Below are 22,741 nucleotides of genomic sequence, written 5' to 3' on the forward strand. Positions count from 1 at the left end.
TACAGTTCCTATACTAAGTTACAATCTACTTAAACATAAACAACTATAAATACATCAAAAAACTTTTTATAAATGTATTAACTAAAGAAGAAATATTGAAGATAAGTATTTAAGAACGCAAATTTCGAAGAGTATTTATTTTAATTTCAAAACAATATACTATTAAATACTATTAAATTACTATAAACTATTAACTATTAAATTACATTAAAAATTATTGACACCACAGTGGTGTCAGTCGTGGGTAGACATACTCTAGATGCGACCATGGACTTGCGCCTCTTGTTAGTATCAGCGAGAATACAAATAGAAAATCTTCTCTAAAGAAAGAACATTTAACAACGCAAATTTTTATGAGCAACAAACTCAATTTCCGAAACTGCAAAACTACTTATCCTTTAAGATGACTAATAACAAGATTGAGAATCCAGCTCAATATTAAAGTGCACATTTTGGAATCGCGACTCCACTTATACAAGTAAAGTATCAACTATTTTCAGTGGACCTCTTCAATGTCAGGTTTGACGCACTGCTGCCGCAAAGCTGCCTAGTAGAGCTTAATAGTTCTATGACCAAGACTCCGGGTCATAACCCAATTGCATGGGGCACAGAAAATCGTTTTCTCTTTACTTATCCAAGCGAAGTTATTTTAAAAAATGTCCTTTTGCTGGTTTAAACATTTAGGGCCGATTACTTATTTATATCCCTAACGGTAGGTAGTGTAAAATTAGAAAAAAATATTGCTTCAATAGATTAATCAACATTTTACGGTAACAAAACATGTAGAAAAACTTACTTTGCGATGCCAGTTGTTTGGCTAACTGGTCTTGTTCAGGACCCACCTGAAATTATTCACAAATAATCAATTAAAATTACTGTTTACTTGAATATCAATATTATTATTTATTACCATTAATATTCTATCTTTGTTCCTTTATTGTTTTTCCAACGATGCCAGTAATTGATCATCATAATTTAGATGCGTCCGTGGACTTCACGTAAACTTTTTATGAATCTTTTTCGAACTTACTTTGCGATGCCAGGTTGTTTGGCTAACTGGTCTTGTTCAGGATCCACCTGAAATTATTCACAAATAATCAATTAAAATTACTATTTACATGAAAATCACTATTACCTCTGTTCCTTTATTGTTTTCCCAGTGATATCAGTGATTGATTATCATAATATAAATGTGTTCTTAGTAACTTTTTGCGCATCTTTTTTCAGCGTCCAACCAGAAGCCAATTGCATGAGGGAACTGAATATCGTTTTCTCTTTGCTTATCTAAGTAAAGCATTACATATTTTTAATAATTTTTTATAAATTTTATTTTAATGGTTAAAACATTGGCTTTGGTACGTCCTATAATAATAAAAAAGGATCATAAACAAGATACCCATAAAAAGTAAAAATTTTTATATGATTTAAAATGCGTATATAAAAAAGTAATTGAAACAAGTAACAAATGTCCCAATAAGAGAGGAGAACCTGTGTTTTTTAAAAGCAAAAACCACGACTTTTTAATTCAGCTTATTACGAGCATCAGTTTCCAACTTAACTTATCAATCAAATAAATTCAATGTAAAGTGCATTGAGGTAAATTTGTACAGGGGACAAGTCCGCATTAAGCCCTTATTTATTCGAATAAACGTTGCATTGGTACAATGGTAAAAATCTTCATTCGATAAAGTGCATGGTGTTTTCAGGTGCAAAGCAAAGATTGAGTTAAGCATTATAAAACGATAATTTAGGCAATAGTCAAATCTATGTGTTTATCTTCGATAGGTATAACGGATAATAAGGTAAGTTTCCTTTATGGTAATAAAATATATATGGTATTTCTTTTTTTGTTAAAATAATAGTAACCTCACTTAGGAAATATTTGGGGCAAATTCGGGGTAAAACCGCACTATATTCTTACTTACTCGATTGTTTTATTAAATGTCCTTCTTGATAGTCATTTAATTTTGAATTTTTTTTATTGATAATACTTTTGCAACCCCACGATGGTTCTAAATTATGAAAAGAATACAATACCGCACTATACAAAAAAAATGTTGGCTGAAACACTGGCAGAAATTAAAGCTGGCCGTATGAATTTATAAAGCTAGTAAGCACCATAAAATATCCAAAAATACAATTAGTGACTGAATCCGAGAAAAAAGTGGATAAGAAAGTGAATCCAGAGGAAAAAACACACATTCATGTGAAAATGAAAAAAGTCTTTCCGATGGACTGTTAACCTTGGATGTGGATTTGGATTGTCAAGAAAATAAATGTTGTTGCTTGTTCAACAATTTGTCAAAGAAAATGACTTGCAAACTCCCTCTAAAGATGGAGTACCTGGAGAAGACTGGTTTTTAAGATTTAAAAAAGGAACCACTTATCCTTAAAGGAGAGTTGTAAAAGTTGCTGAAGTTATAACTTCAGATACACAATATTCTCTGTTAAATTGACAAAAAAATGTGGATTCAGTGCATTAATTGCATGAACTGAGTTTGCGGAAATTGCAACAAATGATAAAAAAATCAATATGAATGTGAGAGATGTCTTGATGATGATTAAATAAAAGTGTGAATTTTTATTTTTATATTATTTTATTACTGATAATAATTATATATTATTATATTCATTTATATTAATATATAATATATTATTGTTTAATAATAATAATTGTCATTGCATACCTTTTCAAAATGTTTCAAAAATAACTAAATACCCCAAGTTGGGCCCGAGATTATAAAAAAAATGCTTACTTGATCAGCACAACTCTGTCACCATCTTAATCCTACTCTAACATTCATTAACATTAACATGTATTACGTGATCACGAACAAGCGCTTGATGATTAGAAATATTCGTTCATAGAAACAGTTCTAATAATTTTGTCTCAGTTCAGACACAATAATTTCTTAACAAAATTGGTAAAAAAGAATCCATAAGCCGTCGAAGTATTTGTGCCAAAGTTAGTACATTTGTTTTTTAAACGCATTTACACATTAATTTGTATTTAAGAGTTACTTACAGCAGTTCCAAATTTTGAAATGCATAGGTAACGTTACAATTGCATATTTCAATTGATTTGAATCATATATTTTTAATTAATTAATATATACTTGCAATATTAACCACAAGCTTAATAATTGTCACTGCACAGTTTATCTAAATGCTTCAAAATGAACTAAATGGTCCGAGTTGAGACAGAGATTAAAAAAATGCACAGCTTACTAGATCGGCACAACTTTACTGAAATCTTCATCCTTTTCTAACATTCATTAACATGTATTTTTCTCTCTGTCACTCTTACACGAACAAATGCAAAATTCGAATTTTGAGTCGAATAGTATTGAATTGACAAAAAAATGTGGTAAAAAGCAACAACTGTTTAGGAACATGCGCCTGATGATGATTAAAAACATTCGTTCCTAGAAACAGTTTTTATAAATTTGTGTTCAGAACATAATAATTTCTTAATAAATTTGGTAACAAAGAATCCTTAAGTCGTTGAAGTTTTGTGCCAAAGTTAGTACATTTGTTTTTTAAACGCATTTAGATGTTAATTGCATATTTCAATTGATATCTTTATATATAACACGCAATTTTTATACGTATAATTATATATTTTTAATTAATTAATATATACTTACAATATTAACTACAAGATTAATAATTGTCACTGCACAACTTATCGAAATGCTTCAAAATGTACTAAATGCCCCGAGTTGAGACCCAGATTAAAAAAATGCACAGCTTACTTGATCGGCATAACTATGTAGTAATCTTCATCCTTCTCTAACATTTTTTAACGTGTATTTTTCTTTCTGTCACTCTCACACGAACAAATGCAAAATTCCAATCTTGAGTAGTATTTGTATCCAATACAAATAATAATGTTTATGTATATTACGTTTGTTTAAGAAATAGTACAAATCATCAATTGTTCATGAACAAACGCTTGATGGCTGTCATAAGTATTATAATAAGGAATTAATATTATTATTGATTATAAAAATGAAAACTGAAATCAAAATTTCGATTAAAAGAACCGATTTTATATTAAGAAGGAATTGTTTTTAAATTATTAAAATCTTTGTTTTAAAAATCTAAATAATTATTTTTCCTAAAGACAAACTTCAATTAGATTTTCTTCATTATCGAACCTAAATTGTTCGTGATTATTATGTCCGTGATTATTATTAGGCTCCACCAGGCAGATCAGAAGGGGTGCTCTGAAAATAGTTGATATTCTCCGTGGATAAGTAAATTAGAACTCCAATCTTCTTATAAGACTTATTAAAGAGTCAGCAGTTTTACAGTTTCCTGAGTTTAATTCTCATGAAAATTTGCGTTATTAAATAGTCAGTTCTCCCAAATGTTCCTTCTTTGTCCATGTCCATGGATGCATCTAGAGTATAATGATCAACCACTAGAACCATTGGAAAGACGATAAGACTATATGGAAAGGATAAGATAATTATAATTATTTATTTATCAATTATTTATTAACCTATCATTTTAAGTACGATTGCTACATTAAATTTGTAAATTTGTAAACATATTAATATGTTTCTTATTAAGTAAAAATTGAGATTTTCAGAAATTGTTTATTTTTTGTATAGTTTTATGTAATCTAACCAAATATTCACTTTCACCTTAAATAATTGTAAGTACACTGCATATTTTTTTATTTTTCATTAAATTAACTTCTTTATCTCTGAGAAATTCCTCAATTTGCAAACATTATACACTCATATTTTATTAAATTGTTAATAGTAGGATGAGATGAGTGTAGGATCGCCTTTACTCAGAGACGATTCATGTTGATGTTTCAAAATAAATAGAATCGAATTTATAAATCTGAGATCTAAATTATGAATAATTAATTGTGTGTATAAGTGTAGTATTTGCCATCTATTAAATATAATTATTGTTGTAAATAAAATTGTATTTTAATTGTAAACCTTCTCATACGATTTTCCTATCCTATTGTTCTATCTGAAAATCAAAAACAAGTTTTAAAGAAAAATATTTATTTTCTATTTCTTTTATTTAATATATATTTAAGAAAAACCTTTCCTGATTGTTGTAACTTTTTGTATTATGCTTTATTTTAATTAACAGTTTCATATTGAAAAATTCAATCATAACTAAGTGGTAATTAAAAGTAATAAATATAATTAATTAAAATCTATTTTCTTTAAATTTGAATTGAACATACCTCAAAAAAGTAATGTTACATTTAATTAAAATTAAATTCTACCTCAATAACTAAGTAATAATATAAAAGATACATGTAAACAAAGCATATTTAAATTCAAGAAGCACATGAGTAAGAATACCCACCTCCTTATATTTTCAGTTTTAAAATTATTATAGGAAGTGTGGCTACAAGAACGTCATTGTGTTATGCAAATTTACTTTAATTAAAATTCTTGATATTTTAATTAGTACATGCCAAAATTATATCCTCTTCGTCCTCAATTCCTGGTTTATTCCTGTCTATGACAGTTGGTTTGCCCCCATAGGGGAATTTAATTCATAATTTAAAAATATTTAATTTTAAACTGACTACCAAAATTAATAAGATACAAATACACTTAAATATTTAATCAATAAAAATACAAATAAACAATTTATGTTTTAAAATAATTATGACTTTGAAACAGGAAAATTATTATGCAAGCATGTATTAGGTACTCGGAAATCTATCAATTTATTTCGACTAGCATATGTTAATCAAATTTATTTATATTTTTTATTATAATTAAAAATATTTAAAATACATTTAATAGTCAGCTGCAGTATTAGCCAAATAGTCTCTCCTTCCAATATTTGAAGCCTGTTTGTTCTGCAACGCTTCCAGCTTTGGACAATCCGTAATTCTGTGACCCAAACCACCACAATAACTGCAACCTCTTTCGTCTAAAAAGAATTAATAAATATTTTACATATGATAAAATAAACTTTTGATTATTACCTCCAAGTTCCAAGTATTTTTCGTTCTCTGAACATAATTCTGCCAAGAATGTGGGTACTTTTTGCTTGGCTTCCATGAGTAAGTGTTTCAGATCCAACAAAACTGATTCGTCATTTGATTTATTGATGAATGTTGTTGCCAAGCCTCGTTTAGCCGATCGTCCAGTACGACCAATCCTGTGAACTATTAAATTGATCAAATAATGGACTATCTCAAAAAATCTATTTGAAAAATCATACCATAATTCTCTACGTCGTCGGGCATATCATAGTTTATGACATGCTGAACATCGGCAAAATCTAAACCTTTGGAAGCCACGTCTGTAGCCACTAGTACATCTTTCTCCTGTTTTCGAAACGCCTCCACTGACCTAGAACGCTCCTCCTGATCTGAGAAACAAATACACGCTTTGAGTACCTAATTGATACAAAATAAAAGTATACCTTTTCCTCCATGAATCGCCACAGCTTCGACTCCCTTCAGCAGCAGATACTCGTGGATCGCGTCCACGTCCTGCTTTTTCTCAGCAAAAATGAGAACTGGCGGAGCAGTCTTTTGCAGGCACTCCAGCAGATAGACGATTTTAGCCTCCTGTTTCACGTATTCGACTTCTTGAATAACGTTCATGGAGGCGGCGCCAGCTCTTCCGACGTTAATCGTAACCGGCTTCACCAGGGCCGATCTGGCGAAGTTTTGAATCTTCTTGGGCATCGTCGCCGAGAACAACAACGTCTGTCTTTGACCGTTAAAGTATGAGAAAATGGTCCTCACGTCCTCTTCGAAGCCCAAGTCAATCATCCTGTCGGCCTCGTCCATGCATAAGTAACGACACACCGATAATTTCACAATCTTTTTCTCCAACATGTCCATCAGTCTTCCTGGTGTGGCCACCATGATGTGCACGCCCCTTTGAATGGTTTCTATCGCCTCCGTAACTGGCACGCCACCAATGGCTAAGCAACTGCGAATCTCGGGCATGTTGTGTTTCTTTAAGCTGTTGCAGAAGTGCAGGATGATGTCGAAGGTTTGTTTGGCCAGTTCCCGGGACGGACAGATTATTAATCCATATGGTCCTTCATTCTTGATAAAAGGCTTTTTCACTTCCTGCTCCAGACAGAACATTACCAAAGGTAGCACGAACACAAGCGTTTTCCCAGAGCCCGTGAACGCGATTCCTATCATATCCCTCCCTGACAAACTACATACATATTTGTAGAGAAAATCAGCCAAAATATATACCTATACCTATATATACTTACACAGTAGGAATGCCTTGGATTTGTATAGGTGTGGGTTTTTTAATGTGCTTTTCCTTTAAAGCACTGATGATTCCTTCATGGAGTTTCATCTCCTTAAACGTTCTTAAGGGCGGTGGAATTTCGTCGCCTTCCACCAATATCCTCAGGTCTGTTCTTAATTTGTCATGTCTTGACTGGGGCATTTGTAAAATGTACCTTGGTGGTGTCCAACTGTAAATATATTACCTAATTATTCTGAAATGGTTATAAAAGTGTTACTTTACCTTGTTTTTATTGGGTCACTGTATTGGATGCCCTTTGCCAGTTCAGACACACCCATTAAAGCTTTTTTCTCTGCCACAATTTCCAATATTTCCTCCTCTTTCTTTAACTGTCTTTCTACAGCACTCACCTTTTTAGCTGTAACAATAAAAATATTAGTTGCATTCAATATAATTCTCAGACATTGATTTACCTTCAGCTAGCTTTTTAAGCTCTGTATGTTGATCCAGGAGGGAAATATTGTTCTTGCGACCCCACAATTCATCTTCATCCTCATCATCATTGGTTTCATTTTCACTTGATGACTTTGCCTTCTGTTCTGCTTCTTTTAGCTGTAATATTATCATTGATTAAATTGTTGAAGGAGTGTGAATAGAAATAACTAACCTGACCTATTCGACCCAATTTCATTAACTTCTGTTTCTTTCTTTCTTTGATTGGGACATATGGAACATAACCGTCGTCCGAATCTGACTCTTTTTCTTCAGTTTCACTCTTTCTGTATCGCTTAAAATTATTTAGACCATGAAAAAATGCATTCTTATAGTATTTATTACTTACTTTTACTGATGGTTCCCCCATTGTGTGGAAGTCACATAAATTGTTTATTTTCAAAGTATTAATGCAGTTAATAAATATTTTCCTACATATACTGTTTGTAAACAAAGAAAAATTTATGGAGGTTATGTTGGGAAGAAATAGGTTAGTCTTCTCCTTCAAAACGTCAGACTTATTGAATGTAATGTTCAGTCAGATAAAACTGTTTACAATAATCTGTCTTATCTTTACATCTGTGTGACCGTTTTAATGCAAATGTGATGGTGATTGGGTCATAAGATAAACCAATTAAAACACAATCTACAAATGTTGATATCTATGTAAAATACAACGGAGCCGGACGTCCCAGACAGCCGTAAAGAAATCAAAGATTTCATGGGTATTTATTATTTAAAAATTCGTGTTAGCTTAAACCAAGGGGGAAACAAGAATATCAATACGTATCGACGAAGTATCACAACACCGACGTTTTCGCATCCTAAACGGAACAAACAGTGCGATAACTGTGTGTTTGGTTAGAAGGTGTAACCTGTGTGATTAGCTAAGAACGTTTCTAATTAGAAAAACCTAAAAGGCAGGTTAAGATATGTTCGGCACGGAGAAGAGGTAGCAGCAGTTGGTGCGGCCGCAGCGCGAATACCACCGGGTGCGATGTAAACAATCTGCTTTCGGTGTAACTGTACAAGCTCTTTAATGCCAAATGAGGACGAAGAACTTTTTGATTTTCTTATTTAGCATGGTACTTGCTAGTTTATTCCTCATATTGTTTGGACAGCACAAGCCTGACACCCTACAGAACATTGTCACTAGGACTAACCAGCAGCTTAAGAATTTTCATGTAAGTGTGGAAAAATTAATGGTTAATTAAAATTTATGGCATTCATCATGTTTAACATTGTGTGAGTCATAAAAGTAACACATGCTACTTGAATTAGTTATATATATATGACTAACAATAAGATAAAGTTGTTTGAACGAGTATGATCTCTCTGAATAAGTATCTTTAATTTTATTTACTATATTGATAACTTTATTGGTATAAATAAATAAATGATTTATTTTATGATAACTCTTTCCAATACCCCCAAAAAAATCACAATGATAATTTTCCACCTGCAAACAAATAAAGCAAGATAATTATGTGTATTGTTTTTCATCATCAGGAGAACCTAATAGATGTAGAGAGGAAAAAACTGATAGCAGATGAAAAATACCTTCGCCTTCTGGGCTTCTCGGGCAGACCCAGACTCTTCCCGACAGACGTGTGGAAAAACACGTCCCTCCCAGTAATAGTGACCTATGTGTCAGAAGGAGAGCACAGCCAGGCAATAGGACTAATAAACAATGTGGCCAGGGTATTGCCGAACAATACGATTTTAGTTTACAACTTGGGTTTGGACGAATACAGTTTAAAATCCACCCTAAACTATTGCAACAGCAGCAGGTGTCAGATCGTGCCGTTCGATCTGTCCCAGTTTCCGTCCCATGTGGACGACCACAATTCCAAGGCGTACCGACCGCTCGTCATCCAAGTAATTAAATTACGCATAACCATTAGCACAGTTTTAATTACTATGTTTTCTAGGACGCCTTGAGTCGCACTGGCGCAGTATTTTTTCTGGAGTCCAGCACAAGGTTGTTGCGCAACGTGACGGCGACGCACATTCAAAATTTGTACGAGGACGCGGTGGCCAAACAGGGGGTTCTGGCTTGGCCTATGTCGCTCAAGAATCCTGTCTCAAGTCTCACGCACAAAAAGGTATGTAGTTTTTTTGTTTGTAGCCAAACTTGTGTCTGGAAAAATGATTTTTCAGATGTTCGAATATTTTCGTACCGACGTTGAAAACTTCCAGTTCCTGCAGATGGTTCAAGGGGACTATCTGATGCTGATCAACATAAAATCAGTGCACATTGATGTGATGCTACCGTGGGTGCAATGCGCCCTGACCGCCGATTGCATCGTGCCTATTGGGGCACAATCGGCCGGTTGTAAATTCGACAAGAAGCCGCTTTATAGGTTTGTACATTGGTGGGTTTCATTAATTGATGTTTATCATACGTTCATTTTTAAGGTACTCAGGCTGTCACAGCTACGACACTTCCGCACTTAACATCGCTTTAGGTATAAAATACAAAATAGATGATTATTCATATGGCGGAAGTGATGAGTTGTTTGAAACTGTCACTTTGAGTCAAGCAAACGCGCTTCTCGTACAGCTAGAACAAAATTCGACCGTGGAAGGGAAAACCGTACAGGCGGAGTCGCCGTAAAAATGATACTTTTGGACCAAATACATATTTTGTGTGATATAGAATGTAAGGAAGCAATACAAAGACATTTGGGAGTAATAATCTTTAAGAACATTGTTTTGTATTATAATGTACATAAATTATACTTTGTGTGATAGAATGCATGCTGTTTTTTGTATAGATGATTTGTAATTTATTTAAACATCACCATAACGAAACGTCGATTATAATTTATGGTCATGTACCAATAAGTCAATCAAATAAAACGCAAATATTCCAATTCATTGTTGTATTTTACTTAGGCTTAAGCATGGATGTTCTTCTGAGCTGGTATGGTACAAGACCTCAATCTCAAACTCATCCTTACATTAACAAATTGTTAGCTAACAAGTTCCCTCTTTTTTCATCAATTTATTGGCCAATAAATTTTCTCTTTATTCTTTATAATATTGAATGATAAGTTCCCTTTCCAAAAGTTCTATATTATTGATCAAAAAACTCCTCATCCTTGTCATGTTATTAACAAACAAATCACTCCTTGTTCATTGTTTGCCAATATTATTGATAAATATTATCTTTTTTAGTTCATTATATTTTTAGGTAACAAGTTCTTTATTTAATAGTCTTATTATTGACAACCAATTCCTTTTTTGTCCTTCAGTTAGACCAAGTTTCATTTTTACAACCGCAGATAATTAATATATTTTCAGGAATTCATTATTGACAACATAAAATAAATAAAATTAAATGTGTAGTAACCCAAAATGAATTTAGAGTAAATTTTATTTAGTATAGTATTGAGCATTTACTGAATGCCGATTAGTATTCTTATATTTCAAAATAATAGTATTGGGAAAATAAAATTTAGATTATTATCCAGTATACAATAAAATTGTGTACATATTTATTAGATATTAATAAAGAAATTTAAAATTAGTAAAATTTTTATTAATACATTCGATTCTATTCAATAATTTTAATTAATGTATTTCTTTAAGGCTCTCAGATCGAATTAAATGATAATGAGAAGTGGTATGAAAATATAAATATTTGTGAAATCTGTTTTCTTTAAATTTAAAGTGAAATACAACTGAATAAAAAAAAGTGATGTTACATTGAATAAAATTTACCCTCAAAAAATAAGTGACAACGCTGCATGTGAGCATGGGTGTTCTGTGATGTGAGCAACTTTTGGCAACACCGTTGCAGCGTCGAAATTGTTTACTGAAATGTCAGCCGTGTAAAATAAGCAAAACAAAGGTGTACCAAAAAACACCGCACACCGTCCGAAATGTTGCTGTTTATGCTGGTGTGTGTATTAAAAACGGTGGCCACCCTCGATCAATACAATAATGGTCTTTATGGCAACGATTGTGCCACCGTTTGTCAGAATATAAACCTGCCCAAGCTCGAGTTTGTATGTCCTATTACCTTATTCACGCAAATAAAAATTATTAAAAATGTGTTTCCTTAGGAGAAATATGAACAGGTTGTTTGTCAGAGGGGTTGTCGGTTTTATAACATGCACAAATATAAGGATGAACTAAACCCCAATGGTACCATAAAAGAATGTCATAACTGTAAGTTCTAATTTGATATTTAAATTATTTGTGTTATCTTTTGTGTTTGATAGTACAATAAAAGTAATTACTAAATTAATTCTTTTACAGTGTGTGTTAAAAATCTAATCAAATATCAAATAAAATGTTATATTTATCCAAATTTATGAATTTATTCAATCATTCATTATTTATTAAATAAGTCTAGCTACTGTGTTAATTGCCAATAATAGATTCAAAGTATTATTCTATTCAAATCTCATCACATTTGATATAGTGGTTTTTGAAAAAAAAATTGTGTATTGAGTATTATATAGTTTTAATTGATATTATCATTAAATAAAATTATATATACAGTGGTGGCACATATCTCATTAAGGTAATCAGAATACTTTATATTCTATTCAAAATAATTACAATATATTTTAAAACAATATTATTAATATTTTGTATCCTGTGTTCACTATAATCACCTGTCTGGTCATTTGAAATTAAATTTCGTAACTTTTCAATTAATAATTACAATTCAACTAAATTTGATGCTTTTTGGTGTTTTAATCAAGATTACAGAAGATTTTATTTGCATTTGGACGCTGGCCAATCGAGAATCTTTTAGCTTTTAATCAACTTTGAACAAAATTATATTATTATCCATATAATTGATAAATTATTGTTGGCAAATGGTCCTATACCATAACAGGAAAAGAAACTTCAAACTAAAACTTCCTCCACAATGTTAAAATTAACTTAAACCCTTTTATGAAATATCTTACAAAATGTTTGATTTTGAATTTTGTGGTATTTCTCTGACCACCACTGTATGTTTTGCGTAAATCAGAAGTGTACTTATGTATTTATATATATTTTTTCCATCACTTTGAAATGGAGGTTAATAATAAAACACGATTTAAGCATGCTTGGATTCGTATCCCGTGACCGAGGAGAATGAGTGTTGCAACAAAGGATGCGATGAAATGGCGAAAAAATGGAAAATTGAAATCCCCTTCTTAATCATATCTCCCGATGACGATGTGAACACCATAGTGCTGGCCGAACCAGACATGGAAATACTAGAGACCGAAATGTCGGATCCAAGCATCAAAAGCCAATTGGAAATAGGTTTCAACATCGATTACAAAATTCCCGAAACCCACATTCGAACCATGCCCATAAGGTTTTCAGAGACGCGGTACGTGGAGAAGGAGAGCAGCGATTGGTTGGATTGCGCGTCCAGAAATTCGGGAATCCCCCGATGGATACTGGTGTCGGCTATTCTGTCCGCCATACTAGTGGCTTTGTGGCTTAGCGTTGCCACTAAACAGGTCGACGATGAACCCATTGTGGACGTGGATGTATCGGATATCGGCGTTTTGGTTGGGCCTATTGGTGATGTGATAGATGAAAAGGCTGACTTTGAAGTCACCATTCCGAATTTCCAAATGAAATGGATGGAAATGAAGAATGAAACTGTTTAAAGTAGATATACGACATGTATATGTATATATTTCTTGTATATGTGGTTCAATTAGGGCAATATTTGCTCGAGTTACGTTCTCATAGCTTTTAAATTATTTTAGGCACTGTTAAGGGTGCTTATTTAACAATCTAAGTGTGCAATACATGGATCTAGTCGGTAACTTTCATTTGGTGATCTCATATATACACAAATTTTACAATTTGTTTTAAATACTCAAATAAAATATTTAAAATTCATTGTTTGTAATTATTTATTTTTAATATTTATATGTATAAAATATACAGCCTTGTAATTGTTAATATAAAATAAAATACATACATGGTACAAAAACAATTATTTAATAACAGTTCTTTGGATTATAATAGTTGGAAAGGAATAAATCTGATCCGCATGAACCAGTTTGTACTTTTTGAACGGCCACTGGAGCATACTGGAAATACCTCAGTGTAAAATCTACTTCCTTTTTCACCATTTCATCAATCACCTTATGTCCTATTTCTTCTTTTGTTTGCTTAATATATCCCAATAATTTCGATTTAAAGGAAAACGATTTTAAAACCTTTTCTAAAGTCTCGTTAAAATGTTTCACCGCATCTTTAAACAGATCCTGGGACTCCAATTGCTCAATGGCGGGTATCAAATTGGCACAAGACGTGTGAATAATTGCCAACATACTTTTCAGTCCGTTCTTCGCCCAAATTTCTTTAATATTCCCACAGTTATCAGACAGTACTTTTATAAATTTGTCGACATGTTCATAGTACATCGAATAAAAACACGCAGCTTCAATCCACGTGCTAGGTCTGTCGAAACGGATGTTCGGATGATCTACGAAGCTGGTGTGAAAACTTTTGAACTTGGCCATGTTGTAAGCGTCCGAAAGAAACCGGTTCATTTCGTACACCAGATACATAACTTCTGGGTATGTATCTAGACAGAGCCTGCAGACTCGTTGTAACGTGTGTGCCATACATTCCACATTAATAAGTAGTGGATACGAATTGCCCAAGATTTCTCCAACTGGTTTTGACAGACCTGTGTTGTCTATTAAATAATGCAAAGCTTTTCTTTTGACAAGTCTGTCATCATATATTAGATCTAGTGAAGAGTCTACAATTTCTGCCACAGTGTGCGCATCCAACTTCTGGACAACCTCCGAGTTAATAAAGTGCGATTTTCCGGGCATTTCATCGGCGTTTAGGCCACCAGCAACCACGTTAATTACGTTGTCGCCCGTTTCTGAGACTGCACCCTCAACGCTCACCCAAATGTAGTTTTGCGTTTGCAGATCCTGTTTGATGGTTTTCAAACATCTGTTTTTCAGTTTGTCGACGTACGTCCTATAAAGGAACGAATCCCCAATGGGGTTGCGATTGCAGTATTTCTGCAAAAAGTTCGTGAGTACGGGGTTGTTCAGTTTGTCCAGAGGAATTTCCGCCGACAGGAAAGCTTCATACAGTTCAATAAAAAAGAGTTCATCTTCAGTCTGTTCATAATCTGAAAGTTAAAATAAAAATTACAAGCTATTTATTTGTGACTAGTGTGTAAGTAGGTTACCGTCGTCCATTGGTTCTAGTTTAATTCGTTTTTCTGGAATTACATCGTCCGAATCAGACAGGGCATCATCGAAAGAATTTGATTGAGTGTCTTCAACATATACTATGACATTGTCATCAGCACCTCTGGTCACATCTAAGGCGGTAACAGCAACTGAATTGTCTTTCACTGGTAATTCCAAAGTGGGCACGTTGTCTCCACGTCCAAAATGGGCGGCGCAGACTCGTTTCGACTGGTAAATCCGTTCTGATAGTAGTGTGTTCAGTTCATCGTTACCGCAACACGACACCCACAATTTAAAGAGGACAGGTTCCTTTTTCGGATCAGGAAACTTGTGATAGGGTTCCTGGTTAATGAGGCAACTTTTTACCGCACAATGCGGATCAACGGCCAACTGAAACAAACATTTATATTAAATAACGGGTATTGGATATGATTTAGCCAATACTGCCTTATTAAAGGTAATAACAGTTTGGAAAAAATAAATTTTAATTCAAACTATTATATAAACTCTATTTAAGTCATTAAGGGACACATCTAGTATGATGACTTAAAAAAGATGATTTTGCCCGAAAATTATTTTTAAAAATTAAACGAACGGATGATTTGTCTTCAAATTACAACTGAAGCAGAAAAATATAGTTTCGAGAAAAACGCGTTTAAAAGTAATAACATTGATTTCATTGTTGAAAAATATATTTGGAGCTAAACTGCCATTCTACGTCCGTATACTTCTTCTTCAAAAAGCGCCTGTTGAACTGTTGTAGCTCTTCTTTGAGGTGATTGACCCTCTTTTGAGGCAGCTCCATGCAATAACCCCATTTATTCCAATACCCAAAAGGAGCCATTAAACGTCTATTTATTTCTAATGCATTTTCAATCATAGGCCTGGAATTGATACATGAAACACTTCATTCACACATCACAACTATTTTGATTAAGTCGCTACACACTAGATTGCTAATCACATAAAAAACCAAATAAACTGAATAATGCAACATCCAAGAATTGGATCTATCAAAATATTTTCATCATTACAGTCCAAACAATAACACTGGTAGATCCCATAGTAACATAATTTTCTAACTGTTGAGCAGCTACTTTTTAGTAGGCTATAACTCAAAAACCATTTGTGGTATTTCTTTAAAATTTTAGTAAGTTATTTTTTCAAAAATTTACACCAGGTGTGCCCCTTAATTTATATATTTTTACACAAAGTTATAACACAGATTTATTACCGATCGATCGACGATTATTTCATATGATGATGGACCTTTATCTGAAATGGAATATAAGTTAACACAAAGTTGTTTGCTATATTATAATCACAAAGAAACACCTGGATATATATTAAATTAATAAAGGTATATATATATATATATACCTTTATTAATTTAATTTATTATTAATAAAATGAAAGGTTTTTAACTTCTAACTCTAATCTCACGTTGAAAAGGCAACGCATTCTTTTTCAACCCATGATTAAGATTATTAGTCTTTAATGCATGATTTGTAAATTGTTTATTATAAATTCTGCGATGTTTTCTGTACACAATGCCCAGGTTTTCTTGCCATTTCTTACTTCTATCAATGTTTTGTATCTACATTAGTTTATTTGTGACCATTAAGTTAATAGAAGTATCCATCCCTTAAAGGCTAATTCATTAATAAACCTCTATGGATTGTATAGAAAGCAGAAAAATGTCACAACTTCCATATCAGTGGAACCACAAATCCAACACATTTTCAAAAATTGACATTAACCATGAAATGTCTGAAATTGAAACATAAACATTGATGACCCCATGCACAAAATATAGATATAAGCAAAGACTATATACACTTATATCATTGGCTCCAAAATCAATAAAACCTTCTACAAAATCTTTTTTGGGATTGTATGAAATGCTACTACTCAAAAAAATTTCATCGAACATTAGGACACAGTAAGTATCAATTTTTTTCATTTTACCCACCACACTCTTTAAATGTTTAAAAAACTTCTCATTAATTCCACAATGGAATGGAATTTGGCTTAAGAGATTGGAAAGAGTCTTACGGCTAGGTAAACTAAAAATTTTGGAAAGGAACCTGTACGCTTTTTCACTCTGCTTAAATGCAGACAAAGCAAAAATTTTATCTTCCATAGTAAATCTCCTCCCTCTAGGTTTCAATCTTTGGTTACGAATCTGATTCTCAATGAAACTTACAGTGGTGTCATTAACATCCTTCAAAACATTTGTGAGGTTTTTATTTGCCATTATAAGTTTTAATTTTTGTTTTGTTTCTAAATGTTTTTTGTGTGCCCTCTTAGCTGCTCTTGTAATTTTTTGTACTGTGCACTTCAACTCAATGTATTTCTTATTTAATTTGGTTGCTCCCCTTGGACCTGAAAATAAGTTTTAAATTAACAAAAAATTAATAAGAAATTTTTAAATAAAGCAAAAATATTATGTGATAATTATAGTTGATCAACTGACAAATTTAACTAATCTATGGCTCTAAATTTAATTTATATGATTTTTATGAAAAAACTTTTCTTAACATACCAATATTTTTAAGAATGTAAACAAAAAAGTTGTTATACAATGTGGTTTAAGGCTGCAAAAATAAAAATAAAAAAAAAAAATGAAAAATGAGAAATCATAAAAACACACTGGTATCTACAATCTACCCCTGCAATTAATATATTTTACACTTACTTCTTTTGGGAAGAATTTGCTGATATTCTGCTGCCATTGTTGTATCATAATTCAGCATGGAGGATGCCATTGAAGTATTTGAAGTTGAAGGATTTTCAGGTTCTTGGATAACGTTTAACTCTGTATCAGCTTCCATAACTCCGAATACCCGTTTTCTGCTATAACTTTTTGTAGGTTTTAGTACTGATTTTACAGGACTAAATTCTAGATTAGAAGTACTACCCACATTTTCTAAAATAAATATGATTAATTTATGTCATGTATTTGAAAAAAAAAGTCACCTTTTATTTTTTTAGGAGTTGATGTAAGGGTTTCAGGAGGGGATGGAGGCAAAAAATTATCATTTTGCGTTTTTACGTATCCTACAAAAAATATATTTAAAGAACATTCAAACTTAACTCTAATACTAAAAATTACCAGGTAAATGAAGTGATGGTAAGGCTCCAATTCGTAGTTTTTCATTAGCTTCTTTGCAGCTATCCTCAAAATGTAAACCACAAATAAGGTAATTTCCTATTTGTTTATCATCCAATTGGGAAAGTTTCTCATTATTAATTCTTTGAAGCCAAATAGGGCGAGTTTTTTTATTAGTAGTAATGCTGTATCTATAATTTAAATTACATGGTTTACTATTTACAGAATATAATATTTAATGATTATTAATGGTTAATATTACCTTTTTGTCTTTCTATCGTTACACCCAGGTACACAGCATGGTTTTACTCTTCCCATAGTTATAAAATATAAATAAAAAGGACGCTAACACAAACAACACAAATAACACAATTGAGAGGGGTAAATCCTTAAAAAAAACGCGCACCTGATGGAAATAAGCAACGCTAAACAAAGATTATCAAAACCGACGATAACTCAATTTGGGAATAACGCTTCTTTCTGGATAGATAGACTGGCAGAAGGGAGAGCTGTTTCTGATTGGTGGAAATTTAAATGATTGTAATGGCGAGTCCCGATAGATGGCAGTAAAAATTCATGAACCATTTTACCCATTAGTTTCCTAGCCCTGTATTAAACCCAGATCATAGTTCTATTTTCTGCCACTGGCTGCGCAAATGTTCAGGACGTACCGATGTTATTATTATTATCACACGTAAATACGCGCTGGCTCGCGAATGTTTCCTGAAACTTACATTTTATTTCACATTTTTCGAAATGGCCCCATGCACGAAGTATAGATATAAGGAGTCCGAACGTAATGTTGAATAAATGGTAGCAGTTTAGGGGACAGAATTTTTTACCGGTAGAGCGCGCCAGTTTTGAAGAAGTACTCGTTTAAATCCTTACGCGGGTAATCTTGTTGATACTGACAGCTCTGAAAATATTATTTCGAAAAATGTGAAATAAAATGTAAATTTCAGGAAATTTTTAGGAACTTCTCAAGCACTTCCGTTCCAACGATACCGAAAGTATAAAGTATAAAGGTATAATCTGCAAAGCTAAAAAAATGTTATTAGTAAATAAATAAATACAATTAACTTGCACCAAACTATATTATTAAAAAAATAAATTAATGTTATCAACAGGTTTTTAAGAATTAGAATTATAGTTTATTTTTTGTCTCTACGTGTAAAATTATTAAACAAACTATAAGTAAAGTCAAGAAATTAAAAATAGTTTCTGTAAATTAAGTAGTGAATATAAAATCTAAAATTGTTAAATGCCTATTAATTTCAGTATTTATTAATCGTATTAGTTATAAATAAAAGATTTAACATTTAAATACTAAACAATTTAGATTTGACAAGTACACTTGTGGAAATTTCTCTTCGCTGTAAAAAAGTTTAAATTATCATTTAAGTTAAGGTGATTAATTTTTTTCTTTTAATGATAAACGTAAGTTATAGTAATTTGGAATTCTTTCTAGCTTTTTTTGATTTAACTTTTCTCGCCGTCGCACTTTTATTAAAACATTTTACAAGAAAGTGGCCCTGCATTATTAAGAAATTGTTAATTATTTTTTTCGTTAATTCTTTTTTATGCTCATCACAGCCAACAAAAATTGAGATATTTCTTTTAGATACGTCATCTAATATCTCAAACATTGTATCACTGTCTTTGTGCCAACTACCATTAGTACAATTTCTTCTAAACTCGTGATTAAATTAAATAATTGATCGCTTGGATAAATTAAAGCGCCTTTATCCATGTATCGTATAAATTTGTCACGAGCCTTAAATCCATTTGACTGTAAAGATTCCGAGCACTCAAAACAATTGGCGAATCGACTCACTTTACGGGCCACATATCCCGCAATCCACGAAATTACAAAGTCGCTCGTTTCAGCAATATCATAATCGTGTTCATATCTTGGATCCACTGAGTTTAAAGTTATAATTAGCAAGATATTTGGTTGCACCAAGAATTAAATCAAGCCAAAACATTACCTGCTGAACAACTTGATTATGTTTCACATTCATCCATCGAGCTTCATAATTTGTATCCTTCTTGTGTTTTTGAATCAAACGTCTTAATTTTCGACAGGCAATGCACCTGTGGTCCTGTACTTTTTTCTTATACATTTCATTGGGCGATAATATACCAGCACAAACTTGTGAGCATCTACAAAAATAAAAAACAAGGTACCAATGCAATTTTTAACTTAGTATTTGAGATCTTATTTGTCAGAGAGTGATTGTATTATTTATTATTGATTAATTAATGTGTCTGTGTTTATATTTACTTTTCCTCATCATAGCCAGTTCCACTACAAAAAAAGGTTCTTTCCAAACCGCTCATTAATTGTGAAACGCAATCCATTGAAGAGATATTCACACCCATATCAATCAGAATATTTGTTTTTGCATTGGTAATCTATAACATAGTAATAATTTCATAGTGCTATTCAAGTCATTAATTCTATTTCAGCTTCTTACTGTAACTTTTAAATTTATATCAATTTTTGCATGACAAACTAGTTCCAATTTCGAATTTTTATATGATAAAGAAATAATCGCATTTTTAATTATTGTCCAACTCCAATTTTTGCGTAGTGGTTGAGCTTCCAGAGTTTTCTTTATGAAATGAAAAGAAAACTTCTCAGGCTCATTGATTGTCTCAGGCTCATTCGATGTCTCAGGCTCATTTGATGTCTCAGGCTCATTCGTTGTCTCAGACACATTAATTGTCTCAGGCCCAATTACTTTGTTTAGGAGTTCATTAACAATACTTGTCTCAATAGCATGTAAGCTAATGTCACTAACTTCATCCTTGATAATTATATCAGAAGTATTTAGAGAAACATCATCTGATAGCAAGCTATCATTATTTTCTTTATCGTTATTAGCTCTATTACACTTTGGTTCAGCTTTTTTTCGTAAATGAACTTTCTCGTACTCATACACATATATACTACCATCCGCTAAAATCTCCTGATTACTTTTAATCACATCTTCAGGATTAAAATGTAATTCGCATACGTAACTAGTAGTTTTTAAATCTTGATTAACAGCAAAGCTCCATTTCTTACGCATTTCATCATCCTATAAAAAAAATAATTACTTCTTAATTACACAAGATACATAAAATAATAATATTTTTCAAATTATATTTTAATATAACGCAAATGTATAAATAAAATATTTATTAACAACACTGATTTTTAATATTATTTTTAGGTTACTCACTTTTGGCACTTTGAATAAACCCACTTTCCCTGCATTTCCACTTGCCTTTCGGCCACTGAGGCAACCATGAACAGCACAACACCTTCCCATTTTTTTATTAAGACTATTTTTAAAGAATTAAATTACTATTTTATACTTAGTTTTATAATTTTAATAATTTCAACATTCGCGAGCCAGCGCGTATTTACGTGTGATAATAATAATAACATCGGTACGTCCTGAACATTTGCGCAGCCAGTGGCAGAAAAGAGAACTATGATCTGGGTTTAATATTGTATACCACGAATACTGCGGAAGAGCCTATACCGTTCGGACTCCTTATATCTATACTTCGTGGATGGCCCCATGAATCACTTTATTGTTCACAAAATTAAACTGAATTTCTCTATTATAAAACAATGCCCTCTATCTCACAGTAGTCATAACCACTCATTTTACAATTTTCATATTATTTAACATTAAAGAGCGGCAAATTCTCGCTACATGAAATCTTTATTTTAAGGTGAAATCATTGGCAGGTGTTTCTCTGTGATATCATTTTGATAAAAAATACAAACCCAAAAACTCCTTCCAGTAAGAAAAATCTTTTGGTTTTTGCGGAGGTTTGATTATTACTAAAGGAGGTACAGGCAAAGACATGAGATCAGCCTGTGACATCCTTTTCCTGGGTACGCCCTCGGTAGTTTCTAATAGCCCACGAAGTATATCCATATTCTCTTTCTGTAGAAAGTTCTTATCACTTCTATCCTTTACAATTTCTAATCTCTCAACTTTTGGCGTTTCAACAAAATCCAGAGACCAAGGAGGTGGAAGCGGCACAGTTCCACGTTTCAGTCGTCTTCGAAACGAGTCATGAACAATGTCCTCTGGACTGAAATGATCCGCACACACGTGAATCGTTCGAGTCGGACTGTACGTCTGTCCGCAGATATCAAACCATTTTTTTCTGGTAGCGGGGTCCTTCGGCGCCGAAAAGAAGGGCCTACGTACGCAAAAAGATTTGTCCATATCCCCTGGAAGTATTGTATAGGTGTTGGTACACCTTGGATAACGGCAATACCTCGTCGCATAGCCCACTTTTCGAATTGCTTTTTCTAATTCTTCATCCATTATTAATTATTTGTTAAATAAATATTTAAAACACTGTTTCGACCGTTATTGTATTTGCTTTCATTAGATCATTTATACATCAAGAAAATAAGGTTAGGTAAGCGAACAGAGCATTATTTCTATGGTAACGAGTACATTTAATCGAAATGTCGAATGTACGAAATAAAGAATTGTTAACTATATTTAAAAAATTTAAACAAGACCTTAATCAATTTCAAGAAAAAGTTATGTTTGCAAATAATAATTCTAATTTAAGTGCGGAAAAATTTAAAATAAATTACACACATTTTGAAATATTTTAATGCTTTTGTATAAGTTTAGAAAAATTGAAATATATATTGAAAATAAAATATTATGTGAATAACTTCGGTAGATTTATTAATATTTTAA

General features: G+C 32.2%; 5 protein-coding genes across 7 annotated transcripts; 2 read left to right on the forward strand and 3 right to left on the reverse strand.

Moving 5' to 3' along the window:
- The first annotated feature begins 1,714 nt into the window (after positions 1–1,714).
- Positions 1,715–10,589, forward strand: LOC109604330 (uncharacterized). Of its 2 annotated transcripts, XM_020020845.2 has the most exons (6): positions 1,715–1,802; positions 8,617–8,893; positions 9,219–9,587; positions 9,641–9,814; positions 9,870–10,072; positions 10,128–10,589. In XM_020020845.2, exons 2-6 carry the CDS (start codon positions 8,756–8,758, stop codon positions 10,324–10,326), a joined length of 1,083 nt encoding a protein of 360 aa, XP_019876404.2. In that variant the 5' UTR covers positions 1,715–1,802; positions 8,617–8,755; the 3' UTR covers positions 10,327–10,589. The 2 variants fall into 2 exon arrangements, with proteins under 2 accessions (XP_019876404.2, XP_019876403.2); XM_020020844.2 differs by lacking the exon at positions 1,715–1,802 and having other exon boundaries at positions 8,277–8,893.
- On the reverse strand, positions 5,731–8,184 carry LOC109604329 (ATP-dependent RNA helicase abstrakt). The gene is made up of 9 exons (XM_020020843.2): positions 8,059–8,184; positions 7,885–8,004; positions 7,691–7,829; positions 7,500–7,635; positions 7,237–7,446; positions 6,421–7,175; positions 6,217–6,366; positions 5,978–6,160; positions 5,731–5,922 (listed from the first exon to the last, which is right to left on the reverse strand). The coding sequence occupies exons 1-9, from the start codon at positions 8,077–8,079 to the stop codon at positions 5,786–5,788; spliced, it is 1,851 nt and encodes a 616-aa protein (XP_019876402.1). The 5' UTR covers positions 8,080–8,184; the 3' UTR covers positions 5,731–5,785.
- A 927-nt stretch (positions 10,590–11,516) lies between the features above and the next one.
- LOC109604331 (transmembrane protein 59-like) lies at positions 11,517–13,577 on the forward strand. The gene is made up of 3 exons (XM_020020847.2): positions 11,517–11,722; positions 11,780–11,885; positions 12,777–13,577. Exons 1-3 carry the CDS (start codon positions 11,597–11,599, stop codon positions 13,337–13,339), a joined length of 795 nt encoding a protein of 264 aa, XP_019876406.2. The 5' UTR covers positions 11,517–11,596; the 3' UTR covers positions 13,340–13,577.
- Positions 13,574–22,424, reverse strand: LOC109604332 (uncharacterized). 2 transcript variants are annotated; one of them, XM_049967200.1, is made up of 7 exons: positions 18,277–18,609; positions 18,018–18,205; positions 17,882–17,962; positions 17,601–17,831; positions 17,109–17,287; positions 14,899–15,292; positions 13,574–14,838 (listed from the first exon to the last, which is right to left on the reverse strand). In XM_049967200.1, exons 1-7 carry the CDS (start codon positions 18,330–18,332, stop codon positions 13,679–13,681), a joined length of 2,289 nt encoding a protein of 762 aa, XP_049823157.1. In that variant the 5' UTR covers positions 18,333–18,609; the 3' UTR covers positions 13,574–13,678. The 2 variants fall into 2 exon arrangements, with proteins under 2 accessions (XP_049823157.1, XP_019876407.2); XM_020020848.2 differs by lacking the exons at positions 17,109–17,287; positions 17,601–17,831; positions 17,882–17,962; positions 18,018–18,205; positions 18,277–18,609 and adding exons at positions 16,137–16,177; positions 21,799–22,424.
- On the reverse strand, positions 19,261–21,405 carry LOC109604334 (uncharacterized). The gene is made up of 4 exons (XM_049967201.1): positions 21,242–21,405; positions 20,492–21,097; positions 20,299–20,429; positions 19,261–20,177 (listed from the first exon to the last, which is right to left on the reverse strand). The coding sequence occupies exons 1-4, from the start codon at positions 21,329–21,331 to the stop codon at positions 19,919–19,921; spliced, it is 1,086 nt and encodes a 361-aa protein (XP_049823158.1). The 5' UTR covers positions 21,332–21,405; the 3' UTR covers positions 19,261–19,918.
- Positions 22,425–22,741: the final 317 nt, after the last annotated feature.

This window comes from Aethina tumida, chromosome 5, assembly GCF_024364675.1.
Source record: "Aethina tumida isolate Nest 87 chromosome 5, icAetTumi1.1, whole genome shotgun sequence".
NCBI lineage: Eukaryota > Metazoa > Arthropoda > Insecta > Coleoptera > Nitidulidae > Aethina > Aethina tumida.

Excerpts from the sequence above, each read along its gene's own strand:
- LOC109604334 (XM_049967201.1), bottom strand. The coding sequence starts at position 21,331 with ATGGGAAGGTGTTGTGCTGTTCATGGTTGCCTCAGTGGCCGAAAGGCA. Across the intron at positions 21,098-21,241 it reads GTTTATTCAAAGTGCCAAAA|GATGATGAAATGCGTAAGAA; the intron begins GTGAGTAACCTA and ends TTTTTTTTATAG. Across the intron at positions 20,430-20,491 it reads ATATAAATTTAAAAGTTACA|ATTACCAATGCAAAAACAAA; the intron begins GTAAGAAGCTGA and ends ACTATGTTATAG.
- LOC109604330 (XM_020020845.2), top strand. The coding sequence starts at position 8,756 with ATGAGGACGAAGAACTTTTTGATTTTCTTATTTAGCATGGTACTTGCT. Across the intron at positions 8,894-9,218 it reads AGCAGCTTAAGAATTTTCAT|GAGAACCTAATAGATGTAGA; the intron begins GTAAGTGTGGAA and ends TTTCATCATCAG. Across the intron at positions 9,588-9,640 it reads ACCGACCGCTCGTCATCCAA|GACGCCTTGAGTCGCACTGG; the intron begins GTAATTAAATTA and ends TATGTTTTCTAG.
- LOC109604331 (XM_020020847.2), top strand. The coding sequence starts at position 11,597 with ATGTTGCTGTTTATGCTGGTGTGTGTATTAAAAACGGTGGCCACCCTC. Across the intron at positions 11,723-11,779 it reads ACCTGCCCAAGCTCGAGTTT|GAGAAATATGAACAGGTTGT; the intron begins GTATGTCCTATT and ends GTGTTTCCTTAG. Across the intron at positions 11,886-12,776 it reads CATAAAAGAATGTCATAACT|CATGCTTGGATTCGTATCCC; the intron begins GTAAGTTCTAAT and ends ACACGATTTAAG.
- LOC109604332 (XM_049967200.1), bottom strand. The coding sequence starts at position 18,332 with ATGGGAAGAGTAAAACCATGCTGTGTACCTGGGTGTAACGATAGAAAG. Across the intron at positions 18,206-18,276 it reads AACGATAGAAAGACAAAAAG|ATACAGCATTACTACTAATA; the intron begins GTAATATTAACC and ends TTTAAATTATAG. Across the intron at positions 14,839-14,898 it reads ACTAGAACCAATGGACGACG|ATTATGAACAGACTGAAGAT; the intron begins GTAACCTACTTA and ends TTTAACTTTCAG.
- LOC109604329 (XM_020020843.2), bottom strand. The coding sequence starts at position 8,079 with ATGGGGGAACCATCAGTAAAA. Across the intron at positions 6,161-6,216 it reads CGACGACGTAGAGAATTATG|TTCACAGGATTGGTCGTACT; the intron begins GTATGATTTTTC and ends TCAATTTAATAG. Across the intron at positions 5,923-5,977 it reads AAAATACTTGGAACTTGGAG|ACGAAAGAGGTTGCAGTTAT; the intron begins GTAATAATCAAA and ends AATTCTTTTTAG.